Here is a 23,419-nt window from a genome sequence, read left to right as displayed (position 1 = left end):
CTAAGAAATTACAATTAAACTAAGTTATGACATATCACAATTCTGATGGCTTAATAAAAATTATTTAATACCTAGCATAACACTTTTAGTTTTGCAACAAGTGTGAAATAATTTAATAATAACAATATATATAGATTAAAATCGAAAGATCACTAAGTTTCACAATCATCTTTTAATTCTATATATTTTATTACTATTAAATATTTCACTGTGCGAAACTCCCATTGGAAATTATACATTTAATATATAATTTTAACGAAAATTATAAAAAAAAAATTGATACAGAATAATGCATAATTTCATCAAAAAAAATAGATGCATAAATTCATATAAAAAAAATAGATGCATAAATTCATATGAAAAAAATAGATGCATAAATTCATATGAAAAAAATAGATGCATGGTTTATCAAAAATCCGTACTGGATTGAAAAACATCATTTGTAACAAATAATGCATTATTAAAAAAAATTCAGATTATAATCATTTGGAATGAAACCGTAGTGTAAATTATATTGTTTTGTAGTATATATAATTTTTAGAATCAAGATAAAAACAAGAAAGTTATTGTAGTGTAGTGGTAAGGCTTAAGTCTCCCATGGTATAGGTCATGGGTTCAAGCTCCAGTGGAAACAAAACTATTTTTTCGCGGTTCACAAGCAAGAAATGGACCAAGTTCATCTAGCGTTGAACCGGTGCATTGATCTCTCTATTTCCTACAGTAATGGACCCGTCCATTACCGCCGTTTGAACTAGAAATGGATTTCCTACAATCTAGAAGTATAAAAATGGTCCAAATGAATCACAACCGTCCAAAGAACCATTTTTTCTCCAGAATTCTCGAAACTTGCCGAATTTTTTCTCCAAAATTCTCCAAAATTTATACAAGTCGTATATATTATATATACTAGTCAAGTGCCCACGCGTTGCTGTGGGTTGAAAGTTTGTTTTGATCACTTTTTTTAATGGTATGTTTGAATGATGAGGTAACTAATAGTGCTAATCCGGATTAACGACTATTCCAAACTACTATTCTATATTTGGATGTGTTTGAGTTAGCAAAAAGGACTATTATTTGTTTGTCTTTTATGGGTTAGCAGGCTATTCTAATAAAAGTTGGGTTAACTCACTATCTCAAATTTGAATTAACTTATTATTCTCACTAACTCAAGCCTTTGTCAAAACGCATCCTCAATGAGATTAATTTAAGAATTAATAGTATTACATATTATAATTTTTTACTTTCAAGAAAAAATTGATGACAATAGTTCAAGACATCTAATTTGGCAAAAAAAATGAACTTAATATTTTAGTTACTTTGTATTAGTGTGTTTGTTCGGTCTGAAAAATTACATAAGCTGACACATTTTCTTAGTTATTTTGTTGTGGCTTTCCTTTTCAATTTCTTTAATTTTTTTGTTTTATTAGCATTTTTGCTATATGATGTTTAAAATAACATTTTGTATCAACTGAAATGTATTTTTAAACACCAGATTTCTAGTGATGTATTGTCCTTTGCAGTTGAGAATTGAGCATTTCATAATATCAAGAAAGAAATATATGATCGCTTACAACAAATTGACGGTAGTGAATTATAAACACAGGAGAAGGCAAAGTACACTTATTCTCCTTAGCCACCTATATTATTAAGTATAAAAGCTTCAACAATACAAAGTTTGCTTTAGTTTTTTTATCAAGAACCAAATATAAAGTGAACGTTGCTCTCATCATATGCTCACCCAACTGGAAATGTATCACCTAAACAAAAAAACAAAATAATTGCCACACTTTATACACCAAGTTTTTCAAAGCTGTTCATGTTGCCACACTGGATCCCATTAATTTGTCTCCCAGTTCCTTAAGTTGTTTCTCAGTTTGGTACACCAGTGATTCAGCCTGGTTCTTGGTGTCAATTTCTTCTCTCTTCTCCTTGTCCTCCTTTGCAAACTTCTCTGCTTCTTGCACCATTTTCTCAACCTACGCATTTTCATAAAATATTGTCAGCAAACAACTATCTAAAAGTTAAGGATTCACGAGCAACCCATTTGGTACAATAATCGACCTCTTCAGCTATACACCTGAATTTTCAGCTGAATTCACTACAAGAACCTCAAGAAATTCCAAATCAGCTTAAAAAAAAGTAAGCTGCTGATCTGCTAAAAGGCCCAAAACGGAAACCGAAAATAAGGAATGGAACTAAACAGTTAAATGTTGCAAGGTATGTGTCAATAAGAACCATCATTGTCAGGGCTACTACCATCCTGCTTTGTTGCCACAATTTTCATAATCTTATATTGACTTTAAGACATCATACCTCATCCTTGGGCAAAGTGCTGGCACCAGTGATGGTGATATCCTGCTTCTTCCCAGTGCCCTTGTCAACAGCTGCAACTGAGAGAATACCATTGGCATCAATGTCGAATTTCACCTCGATTTGCGGCACACCACGTGGGGCTGGGGGAATGCCATCAAGTCTGAAGCTACCAAGGGACTTGTTGTCTCTGACAAATTCTCTCTCACCCTGGAGGACATTAATCTCCACACTTGTCTGGCCATCAGCTGCAGTCGAGAAAACTTCTGACTTGGATGTTGGTAGAGTTGTGTTCGTCGGGATGATCTTTGTCATGACACCACCAAGGGTTTCAAGGCCAAGGGAAAGTGGGGTCACATCAAGCAGAACTATGTCACTTACATCACCAGCCAACACTCCAGCCTAGAATTTTCATAAATAAACAGAGAGTCAATAACACTGCTAGAAATTTCATTTGCAAAATGAGGGACATTTCTAATAATTAGATGCAGTGGAAAACTCCCACACAGCACATTGAACAGTTTCATCCTACTCAACTAAACTGCTGCCTTATTTTGGGAAAGCTTACTGGTAATTGGAAGATTGTTGTATTTACTGGTAATTGGAAGATTGTTGTATTTACTTGTAATTGGAAGATTGTTGTATTTACTTGGAAAAGAAGCCTGATTCATATAATTAAGTGAAAATAATGCATGAGAAGCCTCCTCAAAACCCCTTTAAATGGCCTGAATGACTTCTCTGCATGCTTGACTCAACTTAAAAACTAACCTTGTCAAAGTCATCACCACCAAGATGAGTATCACCAGAAGTGGAAAGCACCTCAAACACACCATCTCATACTTCAAGAACTGCATCACAGCACAAACACTTCATGAATAAGAAATTGCTAAATACAGAAAATTCTTATCTACGGCATACTTTTGAAACACAGTACGGATATTTACTGTACCTGATACATCAAAGGTGCCACCACCCAAGTCAGAGACAAGAATGGTCAATACCAACAACCTGTTAGATAACAGCATTGCACGTCAGGTTAAGAATCTAACTTTGATGCTTAGCTAAATAACAAATTAACTGACAAAAGTGATTAGAGACTTCAGAAATGCAGTTGAATAACTGAATATGAAATATGTTAGATGCAACATGCCATAGTGAAAACTTAATAGGCTTGTCTACTTGCTAGACATTGCACATGTTACTGCAAACAACTAATTGCTTAGAGATTTTGGTCCTGGTGTTTCAAATGGCAACTTAACATCATCTATATTAATTACAGTTTCATCACTCACACTGTTCTGTGGATGAAGAAAAATTATGCCCAGCTCATAATTGCAAATATGCAATTTCGGACCTAATGGCAATGAAAAGGGATGGAGAGTTCAACCCCAAGCAGCTGGACTGAAATTGTGGGACCCATAATATATCCATCCAAATGAGCTTCCATCTACGTTGGACTGGAAGCGCCTATTTGCATGTAAAAACAAAATTGTTTATTGTGTTATCAAGAAAGTATTTTATGACCAAAATTAACGACTGCACCGGCAACTTCTGATACTGTGTGACTGGGGGGTTTTGCACAACTTGCACTTCTAGCCAGAATAGGGTTGAAATTGAACCTTAATTGAGGCATAATTGTGGATTGAATTGAGGCTAAATATGGGGAAAAATTGATTTCGAGGAAGCAACCAGTAGCCAACTTGCACTTCTACCAGTACTAATTTCATTATGATGAGGGCAAGTACATTTTAAAGTAAAGGAAAATTTTCACTAAAATCACGAAGTGACAAGAAACTAACATCTTTGGCAAGTGGTAAGATATTTTATACCTTGACATGCATTGGATATCCGATTCTATCAGATGGATATGGAATTGCATCGTGGAATATACCTGCAGGTCTCAGTCTTTGCCATGTTTTCTGTTATATCAAATAAACAAAAAGGAAATAAATTCATATAAAGACTAACCAAAAAGCATCTATCATGTACCGCATTTAAAATAATTTAGTCATGTAAAATTGGCTACAAAGTATCATTAGTAGCTACTAAAATAACTCTATTCTTTTCATCACCGCATTACATCTTTGGAAAATTCATCCCCTATAACATCTCTTGCAACAAACAGCAGTCAACTACACTTCAATTTAGGGAAAAAGGTTAATTTCATGAATTCACCCAAAGGGTTATATAGAGTGCACATCTTACATATAGGTCCCTAATCTATTCCATAATTGCCCTTTTACATAACTACCCTTTTAAATTTGATTCTCAACAACTACAATTCCGAGCCTCTAATAGGGAAAGGGAAAAACTGTCTATTGTTTAGATGGATGAATTTTCTTGTTTCTACTTTGGATACACTCTAGTTTGTCATTTAATTACAACATATACTTCTAGTTTTCCTATTTGGCAATATTTACCTCTTAGTTTTCCTATTTGGCAATATTTACCTCTTGCAACAAATCTCTAATCTGACAAGTGAAAAGAAGAGTTCTCCTCTGACAGGAAAAACAAATATTTGTATTGTCAATTAGCCAAAAAAAAAATCAAGTCTCTCATCTTCTACTTTATTATATTTATCTGCCACCTAATTATAGCAGATATTTTTTTACTCCTCTTTGGCAAAATTCACCTTTCCAACAGCCACTATCTATTCCAATAAACATTACCTATAATTTTGAGCTAATGAAATAATAAGAGTTCACCTCTGACAGGCAAAGTAGGTATCTGGATAGATGGACTCCACAAACTCCACTTCTGACTCGATCAATAGTGGTAAACAAAAAATTTATTGAAGGGTTTTTAAGCTCATGCTCGACCCTCCAGCAGCCCCACTGACACAGACAGAAGTTTGATTAATTAATATAATGAACTGTCTTGTTAAGAGAAACAAATCGACTAAATTTTTGCATCAATATCCAAAGGTCAGGGAATACCAAGCAATAATTCAAGTTTTGCCCTTCTCTTTGAGAAGACTTAAAACTCAGATTAAATGGCTACATAGGTCTCAAGTAGCCTGTCTCTTTGAGCAGTTATCAGAGATCTTAATAACTAAATGGAAATAATTTTAGAAAGGGATGAGACAACAAATTTTGATTAAAAATATTTGGTACCTCAGGGTCAGACTCTTGTGAGTCAGAGTAGTTGTACGATCTTTTACCGGCAGCTGTAGAGAAATCCGCCAGAAAATCTGGATTAAGTGAAGTTCCTACTGAAGAAGACCCTTTGTAACATGAAACAATAAGCAATAAGAGAAACATATTTGAATTATACATTAACAGGGAAATAGACATTATAGAAAAGAGAAGCTATTATCAGCATACTCTTATCATAAATCAAATCTGCCTCTAACGACTCAGCCCACTTTATGCTCACAAACCTGAAATTACAAGATGAAACAATATTGTACCTGGTGATCTCTCGCTTTGATGAAACAACAAGATTATTTTATGCTCTCTCAACTTCACCTTAACTCTGGTACAAAACAAGAATGTCAAATTAGTAATTAGTAATATGCTAAAATGGGACATATTAGTACTGATGTTACGGTACAGCCAATCAATATCCCTATTGTGCTTTTAAATAGTAAATTTCTTTACAGACATTAATTCACTTGCAATCTACTATTATCATAATATCCCTATTACCCATTAACCAGAGGATCCAATACCCAATAACCACCTTAATCAGTTAAAAACACTAAAAAAATGAACATAACAGAACCTATATAATGATCCGGTACCAGTCATTGAGGACCTGGACTGTATTTATTAATCTATTTTTCATAGTTATTATTTAATTATCTACTTTAAGAAATCATTAGCAGCCACTCGCTAATTATACAAGTAAAACTTGTTTGAAAAATATACCAGTATCAAAATTTGGCCACATAATTGTTCCTTGTAGCATTTGATTTTGTAAACATCTTTTAATTAATTAAGAAGGTAACATTCATGATCCTTCTATTTTTTTCTCCCTGAAAAAAAATATTTTCAAAGAACCCTGCTTACTGAGCTTAGTAACGCAGAAAAGTTTATACTCGGATCTGGATTTATTAATCAAGTGTTATATACAAGAGATGAACCTTATCTCATTAGTGAAAAACAAAATATTATGAATACCAATCTACTTACAATCTACTAATACCATAAAATCCCTATTACCCAATAACCAGAGAATCTGGTACTCAACAATTTGGTACCGGAATTGTACCACAATCGTCATAATATCACAGCCACCTTATTCTTACTCCTAAAAATCCCAACAAAATGAACATAAGAAAACCTATATAGTGATCCAGTACCAGAATATTGTACTGGTACATAAAGATCAATAAGGAGGTTTTCTCAAATTAGCATTTTTTGGCAGAAAACAATGTATTGTCTACCTCCAATTATAGTGATGTTACGGTACAGCCAATCAATAAGGAGGTTTTCTCAAATTCGCCATTTTTTGGCAGAAAAACAATGAAGAACAATGAAGAACAATAAAAAGGAATCTAATTTACTTTTTTGGCATAAATAAATTCATCATATGAAAACAAACAATAATAAAATGTAGAAAATTTACTTTTTGGAAGAAAAAAATTGTCACTGACAAAATAACAGTAGAGTAATAATATGCATATCAAGTGAAGAAATGGGAATAGAGCAACTGCAATTTGAAAGGGGTTTTGAACAGTACCAGTTGTTTTTAGTGAAGAAAGGGGAATAGAGCAAATGCAATTTGAAAGAATGGATATTTCATTGATATATATAGAGAGTGTGGTCTGTTATATTTGAAAAAATTTGAAATTCTAATTGGAGGGAACATTTACCTTTCTCATCAATGCTGGAGGAGATATCAAAGGAGGACATCCAGAAGCAAACAGGAGGTTTTATTTCATCCTTTCAAACAATTTTGACCATGGCAGAAGGATTGGAAGAGGAGTAATGGATACCTGTCCAAAAGACATAAAAGTTAACTATCAGAAATTCAGAATTAATGTATAACAAATCTAAGAATTTCTAACATTCCTGAGCATGCTAAACCTGAAAATAAGAAGATTAAGACTGCCAAAAAAAAAAACTTAACTTGAATTAAAATTCTACCATTTCAGCAAATTCTAACATTTCTGTAAAAAATTCTTACATTTGAAAAATAATCCAGATAAATTAATTTTTTGACAATTAAAAAAAAGGAGGGGGGCGGCTAGATAGGGTTTACCTCTGACGGTGGAAGTTTAGGCATCAGGCGCGGAGGGAAAACGGCTAAGCTTGGACCCTAAATTAAATTAATATTGAGCCAAAGTGTTTTTAGAACCCAGGTAAAATAAAAAAAGGGCAAACCAACCCTGGCGATGATTAATTTTCCAAACAAAAACTGTGTACCAAACATACAAAGTTTTAGTGCCTCAACGCAGTTTTATTTAATTTTCCATTTCCCTCTCTGGTAAAATACACAGGTTGCTCGACAGATGTATGGTTGATATGAACAAAAGATGATCGAAGTATTAAAAAAGGAAACATTTTAAGCACCTGATCTTGATCTTCAACTTTCTCGCTTTTCTTTGGCAACTACGAGCAACTCCTCTAATCGCCATCAGAGAAGAGAGGAACGGCTCCAGGGGAGAAGAGAGAAGAGAGGATCGGCGCCAGGGGAAAACAGCGCCAACGGAGAAGAGAGGATCGGCGCGGCGCCAGCGGAGAAGAGAGAAAAGAGGAGCCGCATAGCGTCGCTGGAGGAAGAAAAGAGATAGCGTTGCTGTGGAGAGAGAAAGATTTCGTGTGGCTTTGTATATAGCAGGTTGATTTATCACTAATTTAGGACTTGTACATATGTGGTTACATAAATAGCATGTATAAAATCTAATATTCAGATCAATGAACCAGATTTGATGATTTTGTTAAATGGATGGCTAAGATCGTCTCTGGACAGATACACCATTCAGTCCCTTTTATATCAAGGTACTATTATAGGAGTTCTGATTAGCGCCACTGGAATTTTTTTTATGGTTGTACGGATTTTTTTAAATCTGTTTTTATATATATTTTTAGTTAAAATTATATATTAAATGATTCATTTGGACCAAGTTCATTTAACTTGAACCGGTGCGATAGACCTCTCCATTTCCTACAGTAATGGACCTGTCCATTGCTTTTCTCTCTTTCAGTAACTATTTCGGAATTTTCTGATGGAGAGAGAGAGAGAGAGAGAGAGAGAGAGAGACAGATATGAATGATTTATATAAAATCAATGCACATTTTCATAATAGGATGGCATCTATTCATAACGGGTTGGATTTTGGATTTGTGTTTCCCATAACGGGCGTACCATTTAATAAATCCAACAAATTCTCCCTCAGATCAAACGTTATACCTTTATTGTTTATTTTTATTTTTATTTTTACTTTTATTTTTAATAAAAAATATTAATGCTATATATATAAGAGAGACTGAAGAATTTGAATTAAGGTTTTTGCTTGTGAGAAATGTATGTCAATGAGATCATGTATACATCTGTTTACGAATATTTTATATTCACATTCCAGAAAATATTGGTACCATCGTACGTATGTTCTTTCAATGTATATATTCCTATACATATATATCCTATCCAGGTGCTTGCTTGCTTTAATTCCCCATAGTTTATAATGTTCGTGTATTGCTATATATATGGGGGCATAAATTATTTATTTATGTAATTATTTGTTTCAGGATTGAAATTAATGAGCTTTCGGTCTCTTTTAAAAGAAAAATAAATTATTTATTTATACGTCTGAATCAGAATAATTTGTTAGTCATCACTACGTGTTTAATTTACGATAATTCATTAACAAAAAAGAAAGGTGAAATACATACAAACTAGCTACAGCGGAACAGAACTATATATATTGGGGTACGTGTTTATCAATTTGATCGGTTCGATACACACTAAATTATTTCATTTGGATTTTAAAAATCAAAACAAATTAAATAAAAATAAAATAAGACCGGTTTGAACTAAACAAACTGAAGTAAATTTCAAGTTATTCGGTTGAACCGAAATATAATTTTATATATAATCATAGAAATTAAATTCACAAATCAACCTAGCTAGCTCAAAAACACAAATTTCAAAGTTCATTGAGTTTTTTTCGAAGAAAAATAGGGATCAGGTACCTATTTAATTATATATCGAATGTTATATATGTTTACAAAATACCAGGTTTTGATATAAAGCGTGTGACCCTCCCTTGCAAATTTTGACTCACCTTTGCGTCATTTAAACCAAAAGAAACAAAACCCAGCAGAAATATTGTAGGAATTAAACTTGAACAAACAAGAGCAGAGAAAAAAAATAAAAACTAGAGACTAAATGTACGACTAGCTATTGAAATATATCCCAACTACTCAGCAAGAAGCCAATATAGAATCGATCAAGATTCATGGATTTTTTCAAAAAAAAAAAAAAAAAAAAAGACGAAACTGATCAATGCATGGATTACCTCGTCAGAGGTGCGTCCATCATGAACCCGATGTTTCCGGAGAACCACTCTTCTTTTATCGGTACATGAATTATGTATGTTTTTGTTAAGTTTTCAAATCTTGTTTTTTTAGTAGAAACCGTGTGTGATTCATTTGCGTCTCTCAACCAACCTCTTTTATATCAAAAATATTAGTATACTGATATATTATTTGTATTATGAACAATGAACTATTGACAAATTATATTCAAATTAAACAAAGTCATGAACATAAGATATTTTACAAAATTATTATTGAATTTTGTACTTATTATTGTGATAACAACTTGAGTAAGGCTACGCTACTTCGCGCATTAAACGGGCTGTTTTAATTCGCGCTCATATCTCTAGTTTCGAAGTCCAAATAGCCGATTCAAACCGTTAGATGTTTAATCTACATTAAAATGTACTTGGAGACCAAATTTTACATTTTTTGAAATTTTTTTTTACTATTTATTAAGATGGTTTGAAAATTATTGTTTTTTCATGATGCAGAATTTTAATAAAAACAGCAATTTTCAAACCATCTTAATAAATAAGGAGGCCTTCTCCTCTCCTTAAGAAAAAACGGTTCCATACAGACCTCCTTAGAGCATATTTTGACCTTTTATTTCCTATTTTACCCATGTTCCTTAAGGAGCTCTCATTTTTTAATAATTTTTTATATCCCACTCTTTCTCTCTCACCTGCACAAAATCCCATCTTCCAAAAAATACTTCCTCCTTTCTTTGGCTTAAATCCACGGTTGTCGGATGGTTATCTCGAAAACTAATATCACAGGAAGCTTTCCCTTGAAATGCTCTATCTTTTGAGATCCATTTTGATAAGTATAATCCATTATTTTGCTTCATGAATTTTCATGGTACCTGTTCTTGCAAGTTCTTGAATATTACTCAAATTTTCTTTATTTTTGGTGTGCTAGAACTGATTTTCCTCTTGTGTGTCGTTGTCTCTGTCATTAGTACCAGTTGGTACCAAAGTCTTTGTTTAGACATTCAAATTTTTTGGCTAATGAAATCGAATTTTGAGATATTCCCTTTGCAAACTTTCCTTTTTGAACTCACAATTTTTGCAATTTTTCACAAGAGCAATTTTTTTTGACACACTTTGATGTTCTTTTGTCAATTTCTGAAATTTGTCCTGTGGAAGCACAGTTTCTCTTCTCCAATTTAAAATTTGCTTAATTTCTTTTCATTCCGGTTAATGTGGTACTAGTATATATGTTAACCCCAATTGTTTTTAATTTCTTTGGACAATTACACACGTAGTACACATTCTTCTTCTTTTGTTTTCCTTTGTGATTGAACCTAATCTAGTTATATCCAGGAAACACTTCTTAAATTAGATTTTGAGAATTAAAGTGATAATACGCGAGTGCTCAATTATTTGTACCAGCACCTCTGCTTCTAACTTGTTCTTGTAATTTACCAGTAAATCAAATTATTTGTAATTTGTTGGAGAGGATAACTACATTAGATGATAAGAAAAATATTTGAGAAAGAAGGGTATCTAAGTCTTTACATACTATAACATTAATTTAATCATGCTAAGTCTAAATTCTTAATCCTATCATTCTACCGAACAAATACTCCTTAGAAATGATTAAATTTTTAATCCTCACTCTCTTAAGGAGAGCTACCGAACACCCTCTTAACGATTTAGATCGGCTATTTAGACTTCAAAACTAGAGATATGATCGCGAATTAAAACAACCTGCTTAATTCGTGAAGTAACGTAGCATTACTCTCTCTCTATATATATATATATATATCTATATATATATGAGGAGGATTCTACTTACATCTTTTTTTGGTGACATCAGATTAAATTTTTTTTTTTGGTGACACCAGATTACATTCTAAGGGCGTGTTTGGATGTGAAATTTTTTCTTTTTTTTTGTGATATCAGATTAATTTTTTTTTTTTAGTGACACCAGATTACATTCTAAGGATTACATTCTAAGGATGTGTTCGAATGTCAAATTCCTACAGAAAATTTCATGGGTTTCGGGATGTTCCTGTTATTCCCATTTGAGAGTGTGTTCGGCAGACCATTTTTTTACCCAAATTTTTCCTGAGAGAATAACCCACTCTTCCCATTTCAATGCAATTTTTGGGCCTCAAAATTCCCAACTTCGATCTCAGAGTGCATTTTTTTTTGTTCCCATCTACTCTCTCCGCTTGACATGGACCCCAATTAAATTACTCTCTCTTCTCCACGTGACACATGAATTTTTGACTCTCCTCTCTCCTCTCTCCTCTCTCCTTTTTCCATCATGTACACGGGAGATGGGTATATATAAATGATGCCTCTTCTTCTTCAAAATTTATTGTGGGACTAAGCAAATTGTGGAACCGGATTTTTTTTCTTTTTTTGCAATTGCTGGATTTATAAGTTGTTTGTAAAACAAATCACAAACTGTTAAAACTTTGTTTGGTGAATGTTTATTTTTTTAAATGATTTTAATTGTTGTTTTCTTATTTTTTAATTATATATTTTTAGTGTTTGTTTGTTTTCTTATTTTTGTTTATATATTTTAAGTGTTTATTTGTTTATAAATGTTTAATATTTTTAAATGTTTTTAAATATTTATTTTTTGTAAATGTTTCTAATTGTGTTTTCTTATTTTTTTTATCAAGATTTACATATTTTCTTATTTTATATGTACCCATTTTAGTAATAATTTTTATTAGATATGTTTCATCTATTTAATATTATTATTTAATCAAATTTATTTAATTACATTATTATAATTTTATTAATAAAAATAATTGTATAATTTAAAAAAATAAGCAAACGAAAATATTGTATTAATCGTCCACAATGATCAATTTGTAAATGTTTTTAATAGTTTATTTTTTTGTAAATGTTTTTAATTACATATTTTAAATTTTAAATGTTTGTTTGTTTTCTAATTTTTGTAATTACATAATTTAAATGTTTGTTTTTTTGTAAGTGTTTGTAAAAGTTTATTTTTTGTAAATGTTTTAATTACATATTTTAAATGTTTGTTTGTTTTCTAATTTTTGTAATTATATATTTTCAATGCTTCTTTGTTTGTTTATAAATGTTTATTTTTTGTAAATGTTTTTAAATGTTTATTTTTTGTAAATGTCTTTAATTGTTGTTTACTTATTTTTTAATTTATTCATAAATATTTTGTTATTTTGTTTGTACCATTCTAGTAATTTTTTTTTATTAGAAATAGTTCATCTTTTTAATATTATTATTTAATCAATTTTATTTAATTTCATTAATATAATTTAAAAAATATATGTTTATCAAATGTTACAATCTACAACCCATTAAAATATTAAATTTACAATATATTATTGGTCTAAATAAATAGATGGTGGCACGACAATTTTTTTCATTGTAATTTTGTATTTAATTACTTTTTTATATTAAGCTAACTTTAACATAATTGGTTAAAATCAATACAGAACATAACACTATACTATTCACAAAAAATAATTAAATAAAAAATTAGTTATAACTAAACTAAACTAAAACAATCAAATAAATATACATATTTTAAAATAAATAAAGATTTTCCACAATTAATCCTACAAACGAACACTCATTTTCTCATATTCCCATAATTAATCCCGTGCATTCCGTACCCGTGGGTTCCCACTTTTTTAAAAGTGAATTCATATTTTCATTCCTATTCTCATTTCGTAATCCCATGACATCCGAACACACCCTAAGGGCCTGTTCGGAGGCACTGGTTCCTGTGGTATTTTTGGGAAAAAGTTAGGTAATAGGAATTTTTTCAAGTAACCTGTTCGGAGATATTGTATTAATTCCCTTTTGCAATTCCTGATCAGGAATTGGATTTTTTTCCTAACTTTTGTCTTCTCACTCGTGGAGAAAAAAAAATTGACTCAAAGCTCTGGTTTTTTTTCCCAAAAGCTGGAGCCGCTATCTCAACTCTCAAAATTTTGTATTAACATAAGAAAATATTGAGCAACTAAAATACTTGAGCCGTTCAACATACTTACGTGCTAATTTAGAATCTTGGAATTTAATTTTTTTATTCGTGAGCTAACATAGATATTTGTTATTTCATCATCGATATATTTTTTATAAAGTTGATTTGAATATGATTTTTTCAGCATTAAACAAAACTAAAAATAATTAAACAAAACATAATCTAAAAGTATAATACAAAGGCTAAAATTAATTAAACAAACACAATTTAATAATACAAGAAATTATTAAACAAGCATAATTAAATTAGCAACACTTAATTTTAATAGATTAAGCTAATTTTAGGTTAAGTTTCTATTATGATGTCTAATATAATAATCCCACATAAGTCTAGCAATTTAATATCTTTTTATATAGTCAATTCACTCTGATATTACTTTGCATTGTATAGTCAATTCACTCATTTAAACTTTTTTAGAATCTGATATATACAATTATATTGATCATAATCGGTGATTAGTATTATACACTTAATATAGTTTAATATTATTATTACACCACCTATAAAAAGAAAAACAAACAAACATCCTAACAAATTTTCCATGCATTTGTCGAACACCTACATTTATAAATTTCCTATGGGTTAAATAACTTTGGTTTTGACAAATTGAAATTTTCATACCCATATTAAAAATTTCCATTCCCACAAAATTTTCATGCTGCCGAACAAGCCCTAAATGTATGTGTTTGAACTTTGAAAACTTTGAAAATGTAAGATGTAATTCGATGTCAACAAAAAAGGATGTAAGTGAAAATATTCTCAATAATATTTCCATACACGTATAAATGTTTAATTCTTAAAATAATTAATGATCACCCATTTTTCCATCTAGTAATAATTTAATAAATCATATATACTGACTACTAATGCAATTACCAGATATGGGCAAATCTAGGACATGGGTTGTATTCGGCTGGGAGCTAGCCTGGAGTGCATGTGCTGACAAAGATGGAATTTTGGGTTGAATAAGCTGCTTGGTCAAAAAAATATCTTCGCCAGGTTACTTGACTAGTTGACTTCCATATATCTATATATATATATATAGAGTTAGGCTGGGTTGCTATGGATAGCATAGTGGCCTCTATGCTACAGCTCAATATTCAAGTTTTCAAAATCCAAACGGTCGATCCGAACCGTTCATCTTATTCTCCATATTAATATCTGCTTGGAGACCAAATTTTATAATTTTCTGAATTTTTTTACTATTTATTAAGCCACTTTGAAAATCACTAATCCAACGGTTTTACTGTTTTGTGCAGCCACCGTTGGATCAACAATTTTGTAAAATACTTAATAAATAGTAAAAAAATTCAGAAAAATGTAAAATTTGGTCTCCAAGCAGATATTAATATGGAGAATAAGATGAACGGTTCGGATCGACCGTTTGGATTTTGAAAACTTGAATATTGAGCCGTAGCATAGAGACCTCTATGCTATCCATAGCACCCAGCCTAACTCATATATATATATATATATATATATATATATATATAGAGAGAGAGAGAGAGAGACTCAGCAATGTGACACATGTCATTCACTGGAGTTAATGTTCCCAATTCAACTGTACAAGACTTCAACGAAAAGTTCCATGGAAGTACATACATTTATATAACATCATCATTAAAAAATGCATATGAAATAGTAGTTGTCTGCTTGGTAAAAAATTTGTTTGCTGAAATTCGATGATCTTATTGTGAATAAAATTGCATAAAGAGGATCTTATGAAATGTTAATTGGGTAGCAGGAGCCTGAACACTGTGAGATGGATAAATTTGATCATTTTTACTGCATCAACGTTGAAATTACATTGAGTTGAAAATTAATATATGGAAACATGCTCCTCAATGTGGGTCCCACAACAATGATGTTTACTTTAATATTTGAATTATAAATATGTATAAATTAAAGGTGAAACAATGAAATTAAATGATCAATTGAAAAATTACAAAAACTTAAAATTTATAATTTGAACATATAATTTTGTACTTATTAATTTTATAATTAAGTATTAACTTTGAAAATGTAATTTTCAAGGAGAGCTGACTAGAACGAACCTGACAATTTTAAAGGAGAACTGATAGCAGTTTAAGCGAGCGGGCCATAATGGGCCAGCAGCTTAGCATTGAGTTTTTTTTATCGATCAAGTTCAACTGTTCAAACCCATTAAGACAAGTTAATGAGAACCTCTTATTTAACATGTGTTTATACATGCAACAGTAATATTACAAATAATCTCCAATTAAGTATTGAAAAACCTGCCTCTTCCTCTTCCTCTTCCTCTTCCTCTTGTTCGCAGGTTGAATTCTGTCAAAATTCCAACCTCTAGTCTAGGCTCTACGTGATGAATAATTTCAGATTGCATATTTATAGTCCATTGGCGGTTGAGATTGAGATTTTTTTTTGTAAAACCTTGATGATGTGATTCGATTAATTGTTTACATTAAATACAAAGACGAATTTCAAGTGAGATAACTACCACTTGAAAGTTGAAACTCGCTCCTCAAAGTTTTTTTCTATAAACTTTATTATATTTATAGCCACCTAAATCAAACATCCGACCAATTATGGATTCTAGCTACCACCAAACATGGGATATTACTTTCTAATCCTTTCGTAATAAATAAACCTACTATAACATTATCCTATTTAGTCATTTGTGAGAGAGATAATCTCTCTTATTATTTTGAACATGCATGATATTTTACATTATATCTACTACTAACGTCTATTTTAGCATGTCAAATTCAAATCCATTGCATTTGTTAGGTATTAGGTTTATGCTAAAATAGGAGGCGCCAATCGCATGTCAAATCCTTTGCATATTCCAATCATAATTGGGGCTAATTTGACTCCAATCTTTATGTGAGTCCGACAAATATCCTATATCTGGATATTCAATTAAATTGGATTGTGTATCATTTTGATAGTATAACTCCATATCTTGAGTTTCGCAAAGATAGCGAAACACATGTTTAATTCTATTTCAAAGTCTTCGAGTTGGTTTGGTATTATATCTTACCAACACTTTTACAGAAAATGCAATATCAAGTATTATATTATTTACAAGATATAATAATGTTTCAATTGTGCTTAAGGTATTTTAGGACCAAATATATATATTTTTTTTTCGAAGGCAAAAATGATCATTTTATACATTTAGCGATTGTATGACCATTGGTGTTTTCAAAGAATGAGTTTTATCAACATTAAATATTTATAGTATTTTTTTTAACATAATTTGATTAATGGATAAATATTTCATTATTTAGATGCTCAATCTGTAAGCTGAGGTAAAATTTTAGCTACACCAAAGTCTTTCATTTTAAACTCATTTTTCTACAATTTTATAGTATTTTTTATTTTTTCAGGAGATCCAACAATGTTTAAATCATCAATATTGTGAAACTTAAATTTAATCTTTTAATTAAAATAGACGGCCTAATTATATTGCAAAATTAGTCCGTATTTTATTTTTATTACATTGAAAGGAGAAAAGTTAACATATGGTCAATATTAATGAATGAACAACTAGCTCATGGGCACATAACAAATGATATTTGAGTTGGAATTTTAGGTCTCCACTAAATATTTTATAATTTTAGCTCTCCGGGGGAGCCTGGTTTATGGAATCCGTATTCTCTACATTAACTCAAAAAAAGAATATTTTGAGTTAATGAATTTGAACCGATCAATTTGTTTTATGATTCATGTGAACTAGATCCGTATTGATATTGAAAATTCTCTTGACAAAACCGAATTAGCTCTGTTTAAAATAAGACTGTTGAAATTTATAAACTCAAAAAAATTCCTTTTGAGTTGATGCAGAGGATACGCGTTCTGGTTTATGATCTTATGCTTGTGGTCGCTGCGAGGGGCTAGGGCAGGAATAAAATGACCAGGTTACCCCGAAGTAATCTTTGGATCTTTCATTGGGTCCGGTTTATTTGAAAAGTTTGATTCAAAATTTCAAATAGTTCGGTTTACGATTTTATTAGTGCGGTCGGTTCAACTTATTATAATATTCGGTTTTAGTTTGGTTCTGATATCTAAAATACGCATTAACCGAACCAAATAATTGCGTATTCATAACCGTAGTCCACTTCGCGTGAATCAAAATCGCGTCTTCACTCGAATCTTCACTTTCCCATCCCCCCTACTCCAAATCTCATTCCCATTTCCCTCTCACACCTCACACCCCCCGCTCTGCTCCGATGGGTTGCGCAGCGTCGCGGATCGACAATGAAGACAGTCCGGCGGTGTAAGTATCTGCTTCTTCGTCGCTGATGCTTCTCTCTCTTGAGCAAGGTCTCTATCTCATTTTTCTCTTGTATTTCTCTTAAAAAGAACAAGATCTCTCTCCCTCCCTCCCTCCCTCTCTCCCTCAATCACCAACTTCCTAGTTCCTAGTTTGGTAATTTCATAGAAATAATTTTCCTGTTTTCTTTTACTAGTATCGGATTTTGGCGACGCAGTGAAAGATTTTATATTGGAACTTACCTACAGTTAAATTCGACCACGCCCAAGTGTGAACGGAGATTACAGAATCAGAACAATAAATTAGAGCACCAACTTGGAGATTCTTGAATACAAGACACGAACTAATCTCATACAAGGTAAAGGTTTGTTTTGATGTTGTCTATTTCAGTGTTTTATTTCTACCTTCTATTCAGTCCTTAAATTGCCAATTTTAAGGTTTGTGTTTGTTTTGAATTTTTTATCTATTATGTAATAAAGTGTTGTTATAACCAATTAGGAGGATTGTAGGAGTACTTTCTTATATTTAATTTCAAACTTGTAATATTCTTAGTTTAGTAAATTGTATACATCTTTACATGTTCCAAATTGATAATTAAAAATTCAGAATTTCAGATCGAACTATTTTAAACTAAACGGTCCAAATCAATCGTAAGTTTGTATTTAAGAAAATTTATCAGACAATAATAATATTATAACTGATTAATAGAAATACAGTCACCCAACTAATCGAACTTAGATTTTAAAACATATTGACTTCATTAAAAATTACGCATTAGATGTTCAATTATATTGAAATTTAAATTCATAATAAATTTTAATTCTTAAACTATTATAAATAAATAAATAGAAACATTTTAATTTTAAGCGAGTATTTTCAATTGAATTGAGAAAATTGTTAAATTTGACAGATATTACATCAATATTATCCAAATTAATCCCATCATGTACACTTCCTAAAATATCATTAATTTAAATCACTACAACACAAATACTGACATAAAAGTATAGATATTGACCAAACATATTACTTTCATCAAAATTTTCATACTATGTATGTTATAATATTTTTTTCCTCAAACCTCATTGAACAACATTGTTATTTCTTAGGTTTGACAAACCATGCAATGAGCAACAATAAAAAGGGTGCCAAGTTAAAGGCCGGTATTGCAGAATTTGTCGGACCACTACTGAAACGCCTTGAACTAGTCAAGGAGCAAGTTCCTAAGGACTTGAAGACACAGGAAATCATCAACCAAATTAGAATAGAGGTTCTAAAGACAAAATGTGATCTTGATATTAGAGAAAATTGTGATACGGAGCTAACTGGTTGCTTTGCAAAGATAGAAAGGCAAATTGATTACTGGGTTGATGAAAATGATAGAACGACTGAATTGAATGAACGTTTCATAACCAATCTAAAGGTTATTCTTAATCAGCTAGCACGAAATCAAAGAAAGAATAGAAGTTATGAAGTCAGGGAATTTTCAGAAAATGATTCTGATTTGCCTCAAAAAGAAACAACATTTGAAGTTGGGGAATCTTCCAAAAATGCATCTGATTTGCCTCAGAAAGAAAGAATAACTAAAGCGAGTGCATCGTCAAATTGGAGTTATGAAGAGAACATAGTCTCCATGACTCTAAAATGTATAGAGCCATTGGACCCCCAAATGGTGAGGTGCCTGTATAGCCTTGGCATATTTCCAGAAAACACAGAACTGAAGAAGAGATTAGTGATTTACTGGTGGATTGCTCTAGGGCTTTTACCTTTTAAGGGGGATACAAGAAGAACTATTGAACAGGGTGAATTCTTCTTTTCTTACCTGGTGGACAAGGACGTCCTCACAACAGTAAATGTCAGAGAGCATAATCAAGTAACCGACAGCTGCATCATCAGCCCTACAATCCATAAGCAGTTGATCTTTGCTTGTGAGGGGGATGGCCGCATTATATCTGAGCAAGATGGCACTTGGCACTTATATAAAGATAACATCTTCCATATGGATGTACTACTAAATCTAAGCCAGAGGTACCTCAATTACAAGGACATAAATGGCACTAACAAGAAGTATGATTTGAATTTGAAGGTGATTCAACTTGGTAGTTGGCGTTACACAGAGACAGAGATTCATAACGTGGTCGGAAAAACTGGATCTGAAGAAACAAAGTCAAAAGACCACATTGAGATAGATGATACCCAATTCTTAAAGGAGTTGCCAGAAAAGGTCACATACCTTAGCCTACGAGGCATTTCAGGGATAGAAGAGCTTCCTGAATCAATTAGGAAACTAGAAAACCTGAAAATACTAGACCTCAGGGCTTGTCATAATTTAGAAAAATTACCACAGAAATCAAGGTCCACATTCAAACAAAAATTAATAAGATCAGCATTACATCAAGAAAGTTGGTTCAAGAACATGGTGGTCTTAGATACTTCAGAGTGCTACCTGTTAGACCATATGCCAAAATGGATATGTGAGCTCTCTAATTTAGAGGTGTTAAAGGGTTTTGTGGTTGGCAACGTGGGAAATAAAAACCAGTCATGTCAACTTAGTGATCTCTCAAAATTGAAAAATCTTTGGAAGCTCAGCATTAGAATTCTCATCGAGCATTCGGGTACTGAAGATTTCAGTGGCTTAAAACCTCTGAACAACATTTTGGTATTGACCATTATATGGGGAGGAAATAAGGACAATAATAAGGGTACTGTTACCTACTCTTTACCAAAATATCTGGAAAAGTTGGATATAAGATGTTATCCAAAAACTGAGGCATCAGAGTTATTGAACCCTGCAGAGCTAAAAAACTTGAAGAGATTATACATTAGAGGTGGAAAACTTACAAAAATTAGAAATGATGCAAGGTGGGAAGTGGAGATATTGCGCCTCAAGTTCTTGAAAAATTTGAAAACCAACTGGGTTGAGCTGAGGAGGTCATTTGGGAATTTAAAGTACGTAGAATATGTGGAATGTCCCGAGCTTGAGAACTTCCCAGAGGGTAGGAGTCATTGGATTAAGGAGAAGGATGAACCTAATCATAAGGGCAATACTAGTGAGACATCCAATCAATCATAGGGCATTTTGAAGAGGAGATTATGCAATTTGCCATGCTTTCGGGATCATCTATCTCATGTCACTTTTAGTAAAACATGTTTACTTTTAATATCTTATAATTTCATTATATTTTGGGATTTGTGTAACATGCACTTTATTGTGTACATGTATGGATAATTGGATATTGTTGCTTTATTATTTAGTTATAAGGGGGTGTACATTTTATTTCAATAATTTCGCACATAAATATGTATTGTATTGTTTTTGTTTTGCTCCACTGATCGCATCATTCATATTTGATTTCTTATTTTTTTTTTAATAATATCTTCCTACCTTAGTACTTTAATATAAATTTGCTTTGATGAGATTTATAAACTTTATCAAAGCATTAATTAAAAATTTTAAATTCATGTCCTTAATTAGTAGCCTGTCCTGTTCCTAGCGATATCCTGTCGTAGTTTACTTAGCTTTTGTTAGCTTTTGTCCTAAAGAGCATCTCCAATGAATTGCAAATGCAATTGCAAATCCTTGCTGTCAGTTACAAAATCTGAATTAGTAATTTCATTTCTATTTTCAAAAATGTGGAACTCTTTTTCTGAATTAGCAATTTCATTTCTATTTTCAAAAATATGGATCTTTTTAAAAAAATTGAGAGCTTTCATATTATGAAAACTTTCAAAAACACTTTTATTTTACAAAAATTGACAGTTACTATTCTTTAAAAAGCGCTATCATCTATGTAACATAATTTTTTGCAATTATTATTCTTTTATGAAAGCATCTATTTTGCAATTAATGACTACTTTCAATTTGACAACTGTCTTACAATTGCTTATGAATTGCATTGATGGAGATGCTTTAGAAGCAAATAAATCTCATTGAACAAATTAAATTGAAAATAATAAAACAAAAGTGGAAAAGAAAAAAAAGGTTCACTAAAATCTGTACTATTAGAATATCAAAACGTTTGTTATAGAGCAGTGGTGCAACCAATTATTTTTTTTTTTAAAGTCTAAATGGTCAATTCAAACCATTAGATGTGATATCTATATTAAAATGTGCTTGGAGACCAAGTTTTATGTTTTTTTAGATTTTTTATAATTTATTAAGTCAGTTTTAAAATTGCTAAATTAATAAACAATGGAAAATTAGCCAATGTCTCTCTCTATCTCTATATATATATTTGAAAATGTGAACTATATATTTTGAAAAGGAGAATTTCAGTGCCACCCTTGTCACAATTTATTTTTATGTTTCTATTTAAAATTTAGAATTCAAACTATTGATCTTATTTTTTTCCCAGGGAGATCGATTTGATTATCCATGTAAAATTTTATAATTATAGTTTTATTTTGAATAAGAACAAGTGCCCATAAAATGTTTGAATCTAGCAGCTATGATGGCATAATGTTAGTGTATTTATTTATTTTTACTTCTTTATATTCCGTTTTAAATGGTTTAACAGCTATGTATAATTTCACAATGTATTCACAATTTATTCTAAACTCATGCATCTTTCTTCTTCTTTTTTTATTCTTAAATGACCCGTAGGTCTACATCATTTCCTCAATTCTAAACTCATGCATTCGAGCTGCTAAAAATTATGTCGATATGTTCATATTATGTCGTATAATTTTTTGCAGCCCGAATGCATGAGTTTAATTTTTATCTTACATATCGACATATATATGAGTATATCCTACAATCGATATTTTGGTATTTAATTACAAAAAGTAAATTAAGTCGATATGTTCATCTTTTTTTTTTTACGTTGTATTTACTTTCTGTAATTAAATACCAAAATAAACGATCGATATTAGGATACTAAATGTATGCGTTCAGAAACCTTGCATTTAGTCAGTTGTTTTGGTATATAAAAAATTAAATATTTTATTAAAATATTTAAATACATAAGTTCAAAATGAGTTCTGAACAAATGTATTTAGATCAGGGTTCTAAATAATGCGCTATAGCATTTTTGAATTATAAAAATTTTGGCACTATCAGCATATAGCGTACTATAACTGTATAGCGACATAATATGAACATAGTATTGTTTGTTTAGCCATTTCATTATGATACAATAAACGTTATTTAAATTTTTGATTTAGTCTTTGTTCGGCTTCAGTAAAAAGTTTACTGTTCACATGAAAAAATAAAAAAATTATTTTCCCATATAAACAGCAAAAATCATTTAAAAAACTTTAGAATCTCATTCTCATTCTCATTTCCTTTTCCACTTCGTCCGCCGAACATGCCCTTAAACTGAATTTTTTACTCAGGTCCAGATTTGATCAAAATCAAAATTGAAGTTTGTCTACTGTG

At 31.2% G+C, this 23,419-nt stretch overlaps 3 protein-coding genes across 4 annotated transcripts; 1 reads left to right on the top strand and 2 right to left on the bottom strand.

Moving 5' to 3' along the window:
- Window positions 1-1,615: 1,615 nt before the first annotated feature.
- On the bottom strand, window positions 1,616-3,335 carry LOC144550659 (stromal 70 kDa heat shock-related protein, chloroplastic-like). Its single transcript, XM_078298642.1, has 5 exons — window positions 3,255-3,335; window positions 3,079-3,158; window positions 2,960-2,972; window positions 2,314-2,712; window positions 1,616-1,976 (listed from the first exon to the last, which is right to left on the bottom strand). The coding sequence occupies exons 1-5, from the start codon at window positions 3,333-3,335 to the stop codon at window positions 1,815-1,817; spliced, it is 735 nt and encodes a 244-aa protein (XP_078154768.1). The 3' UTR covers window positions 1,616-1,814.
- Window positions 3,336-3,340: 5 nt separating this feature from the next.
- LOC144567865 (uncharacterized) lies at window positions 3,341-5,654 on the bottom strand. The gene is made up of 4 exons (XM_078318076.1): window positions 5,424-5,654; window positions 5,016-5,144; window positions 4,140-4,229; window positions 3,341-3,777 (listed from the first exon to the last, which is right to left on the bottom strand). Exons 1-4 carry the CDS (start codon window positions 5,601-5,603, stop codon window positions 3,637-3,639), a joined length of 540 nt encoding a protein of 179 aa, XP_078174202.1. The 5' UTR covers window positions 5,604-5,654; the 3' UTR covers window positions 3,341-3,636.
- A 12,649-nt stretch (window positions 5,655-18,303) lies between these two features.
- LOC144567852 (disease resistance RPP13-like protein 4) lies at window positions 18,304-21,371 on the top strand. 2 transcript variants are annotated; one of them, XM_078318066.1, is made up of 3 exons: window positions 18,304-18,400; window positions 19,152-19,508; window positions 19,560-21,371. In XM_078318066.1, exons 2-3 carry the CDS (start codon window positions 19,169-19,171, stop codon window positions 21,113-21,115), a joined length of 1,896 nt encoding a protein of 631 aa, XP_078174192.1. In that variant the 5' UTR covers window positions 18,304-18,400; window positions 19,152-19,168; the 3' UTR covers window positions 21,116-21,371. The 2 variants fall into 2 exon arrangements, with proteins under 2 accessions (XP_078174192.1, XP_078174182.1); XM_078318056.1 differs by having other exon boundaries at window positions 19,152-21,371.
- Window positions 21,372-23,419: the final 2,048 nt, after the last annotated feature.

The sequence above is a fragment of the Carex rostrata genome, chromosome 2, assembly GCF_964058835.1.
Source record: "Carex rostrata chromosome 2, lpCarRost1.2, whole genome shotgun sequence".
Taxonomy (NCBI): Eukaryota; Viridiplantae; Streptophyta; class Magnoliopsida; order Poales; family Cyperaceae; genus Carex; species Carex rostrata.
This window is presented reverse-complemented; position numbering and strand designations above follow the sequence as displayed.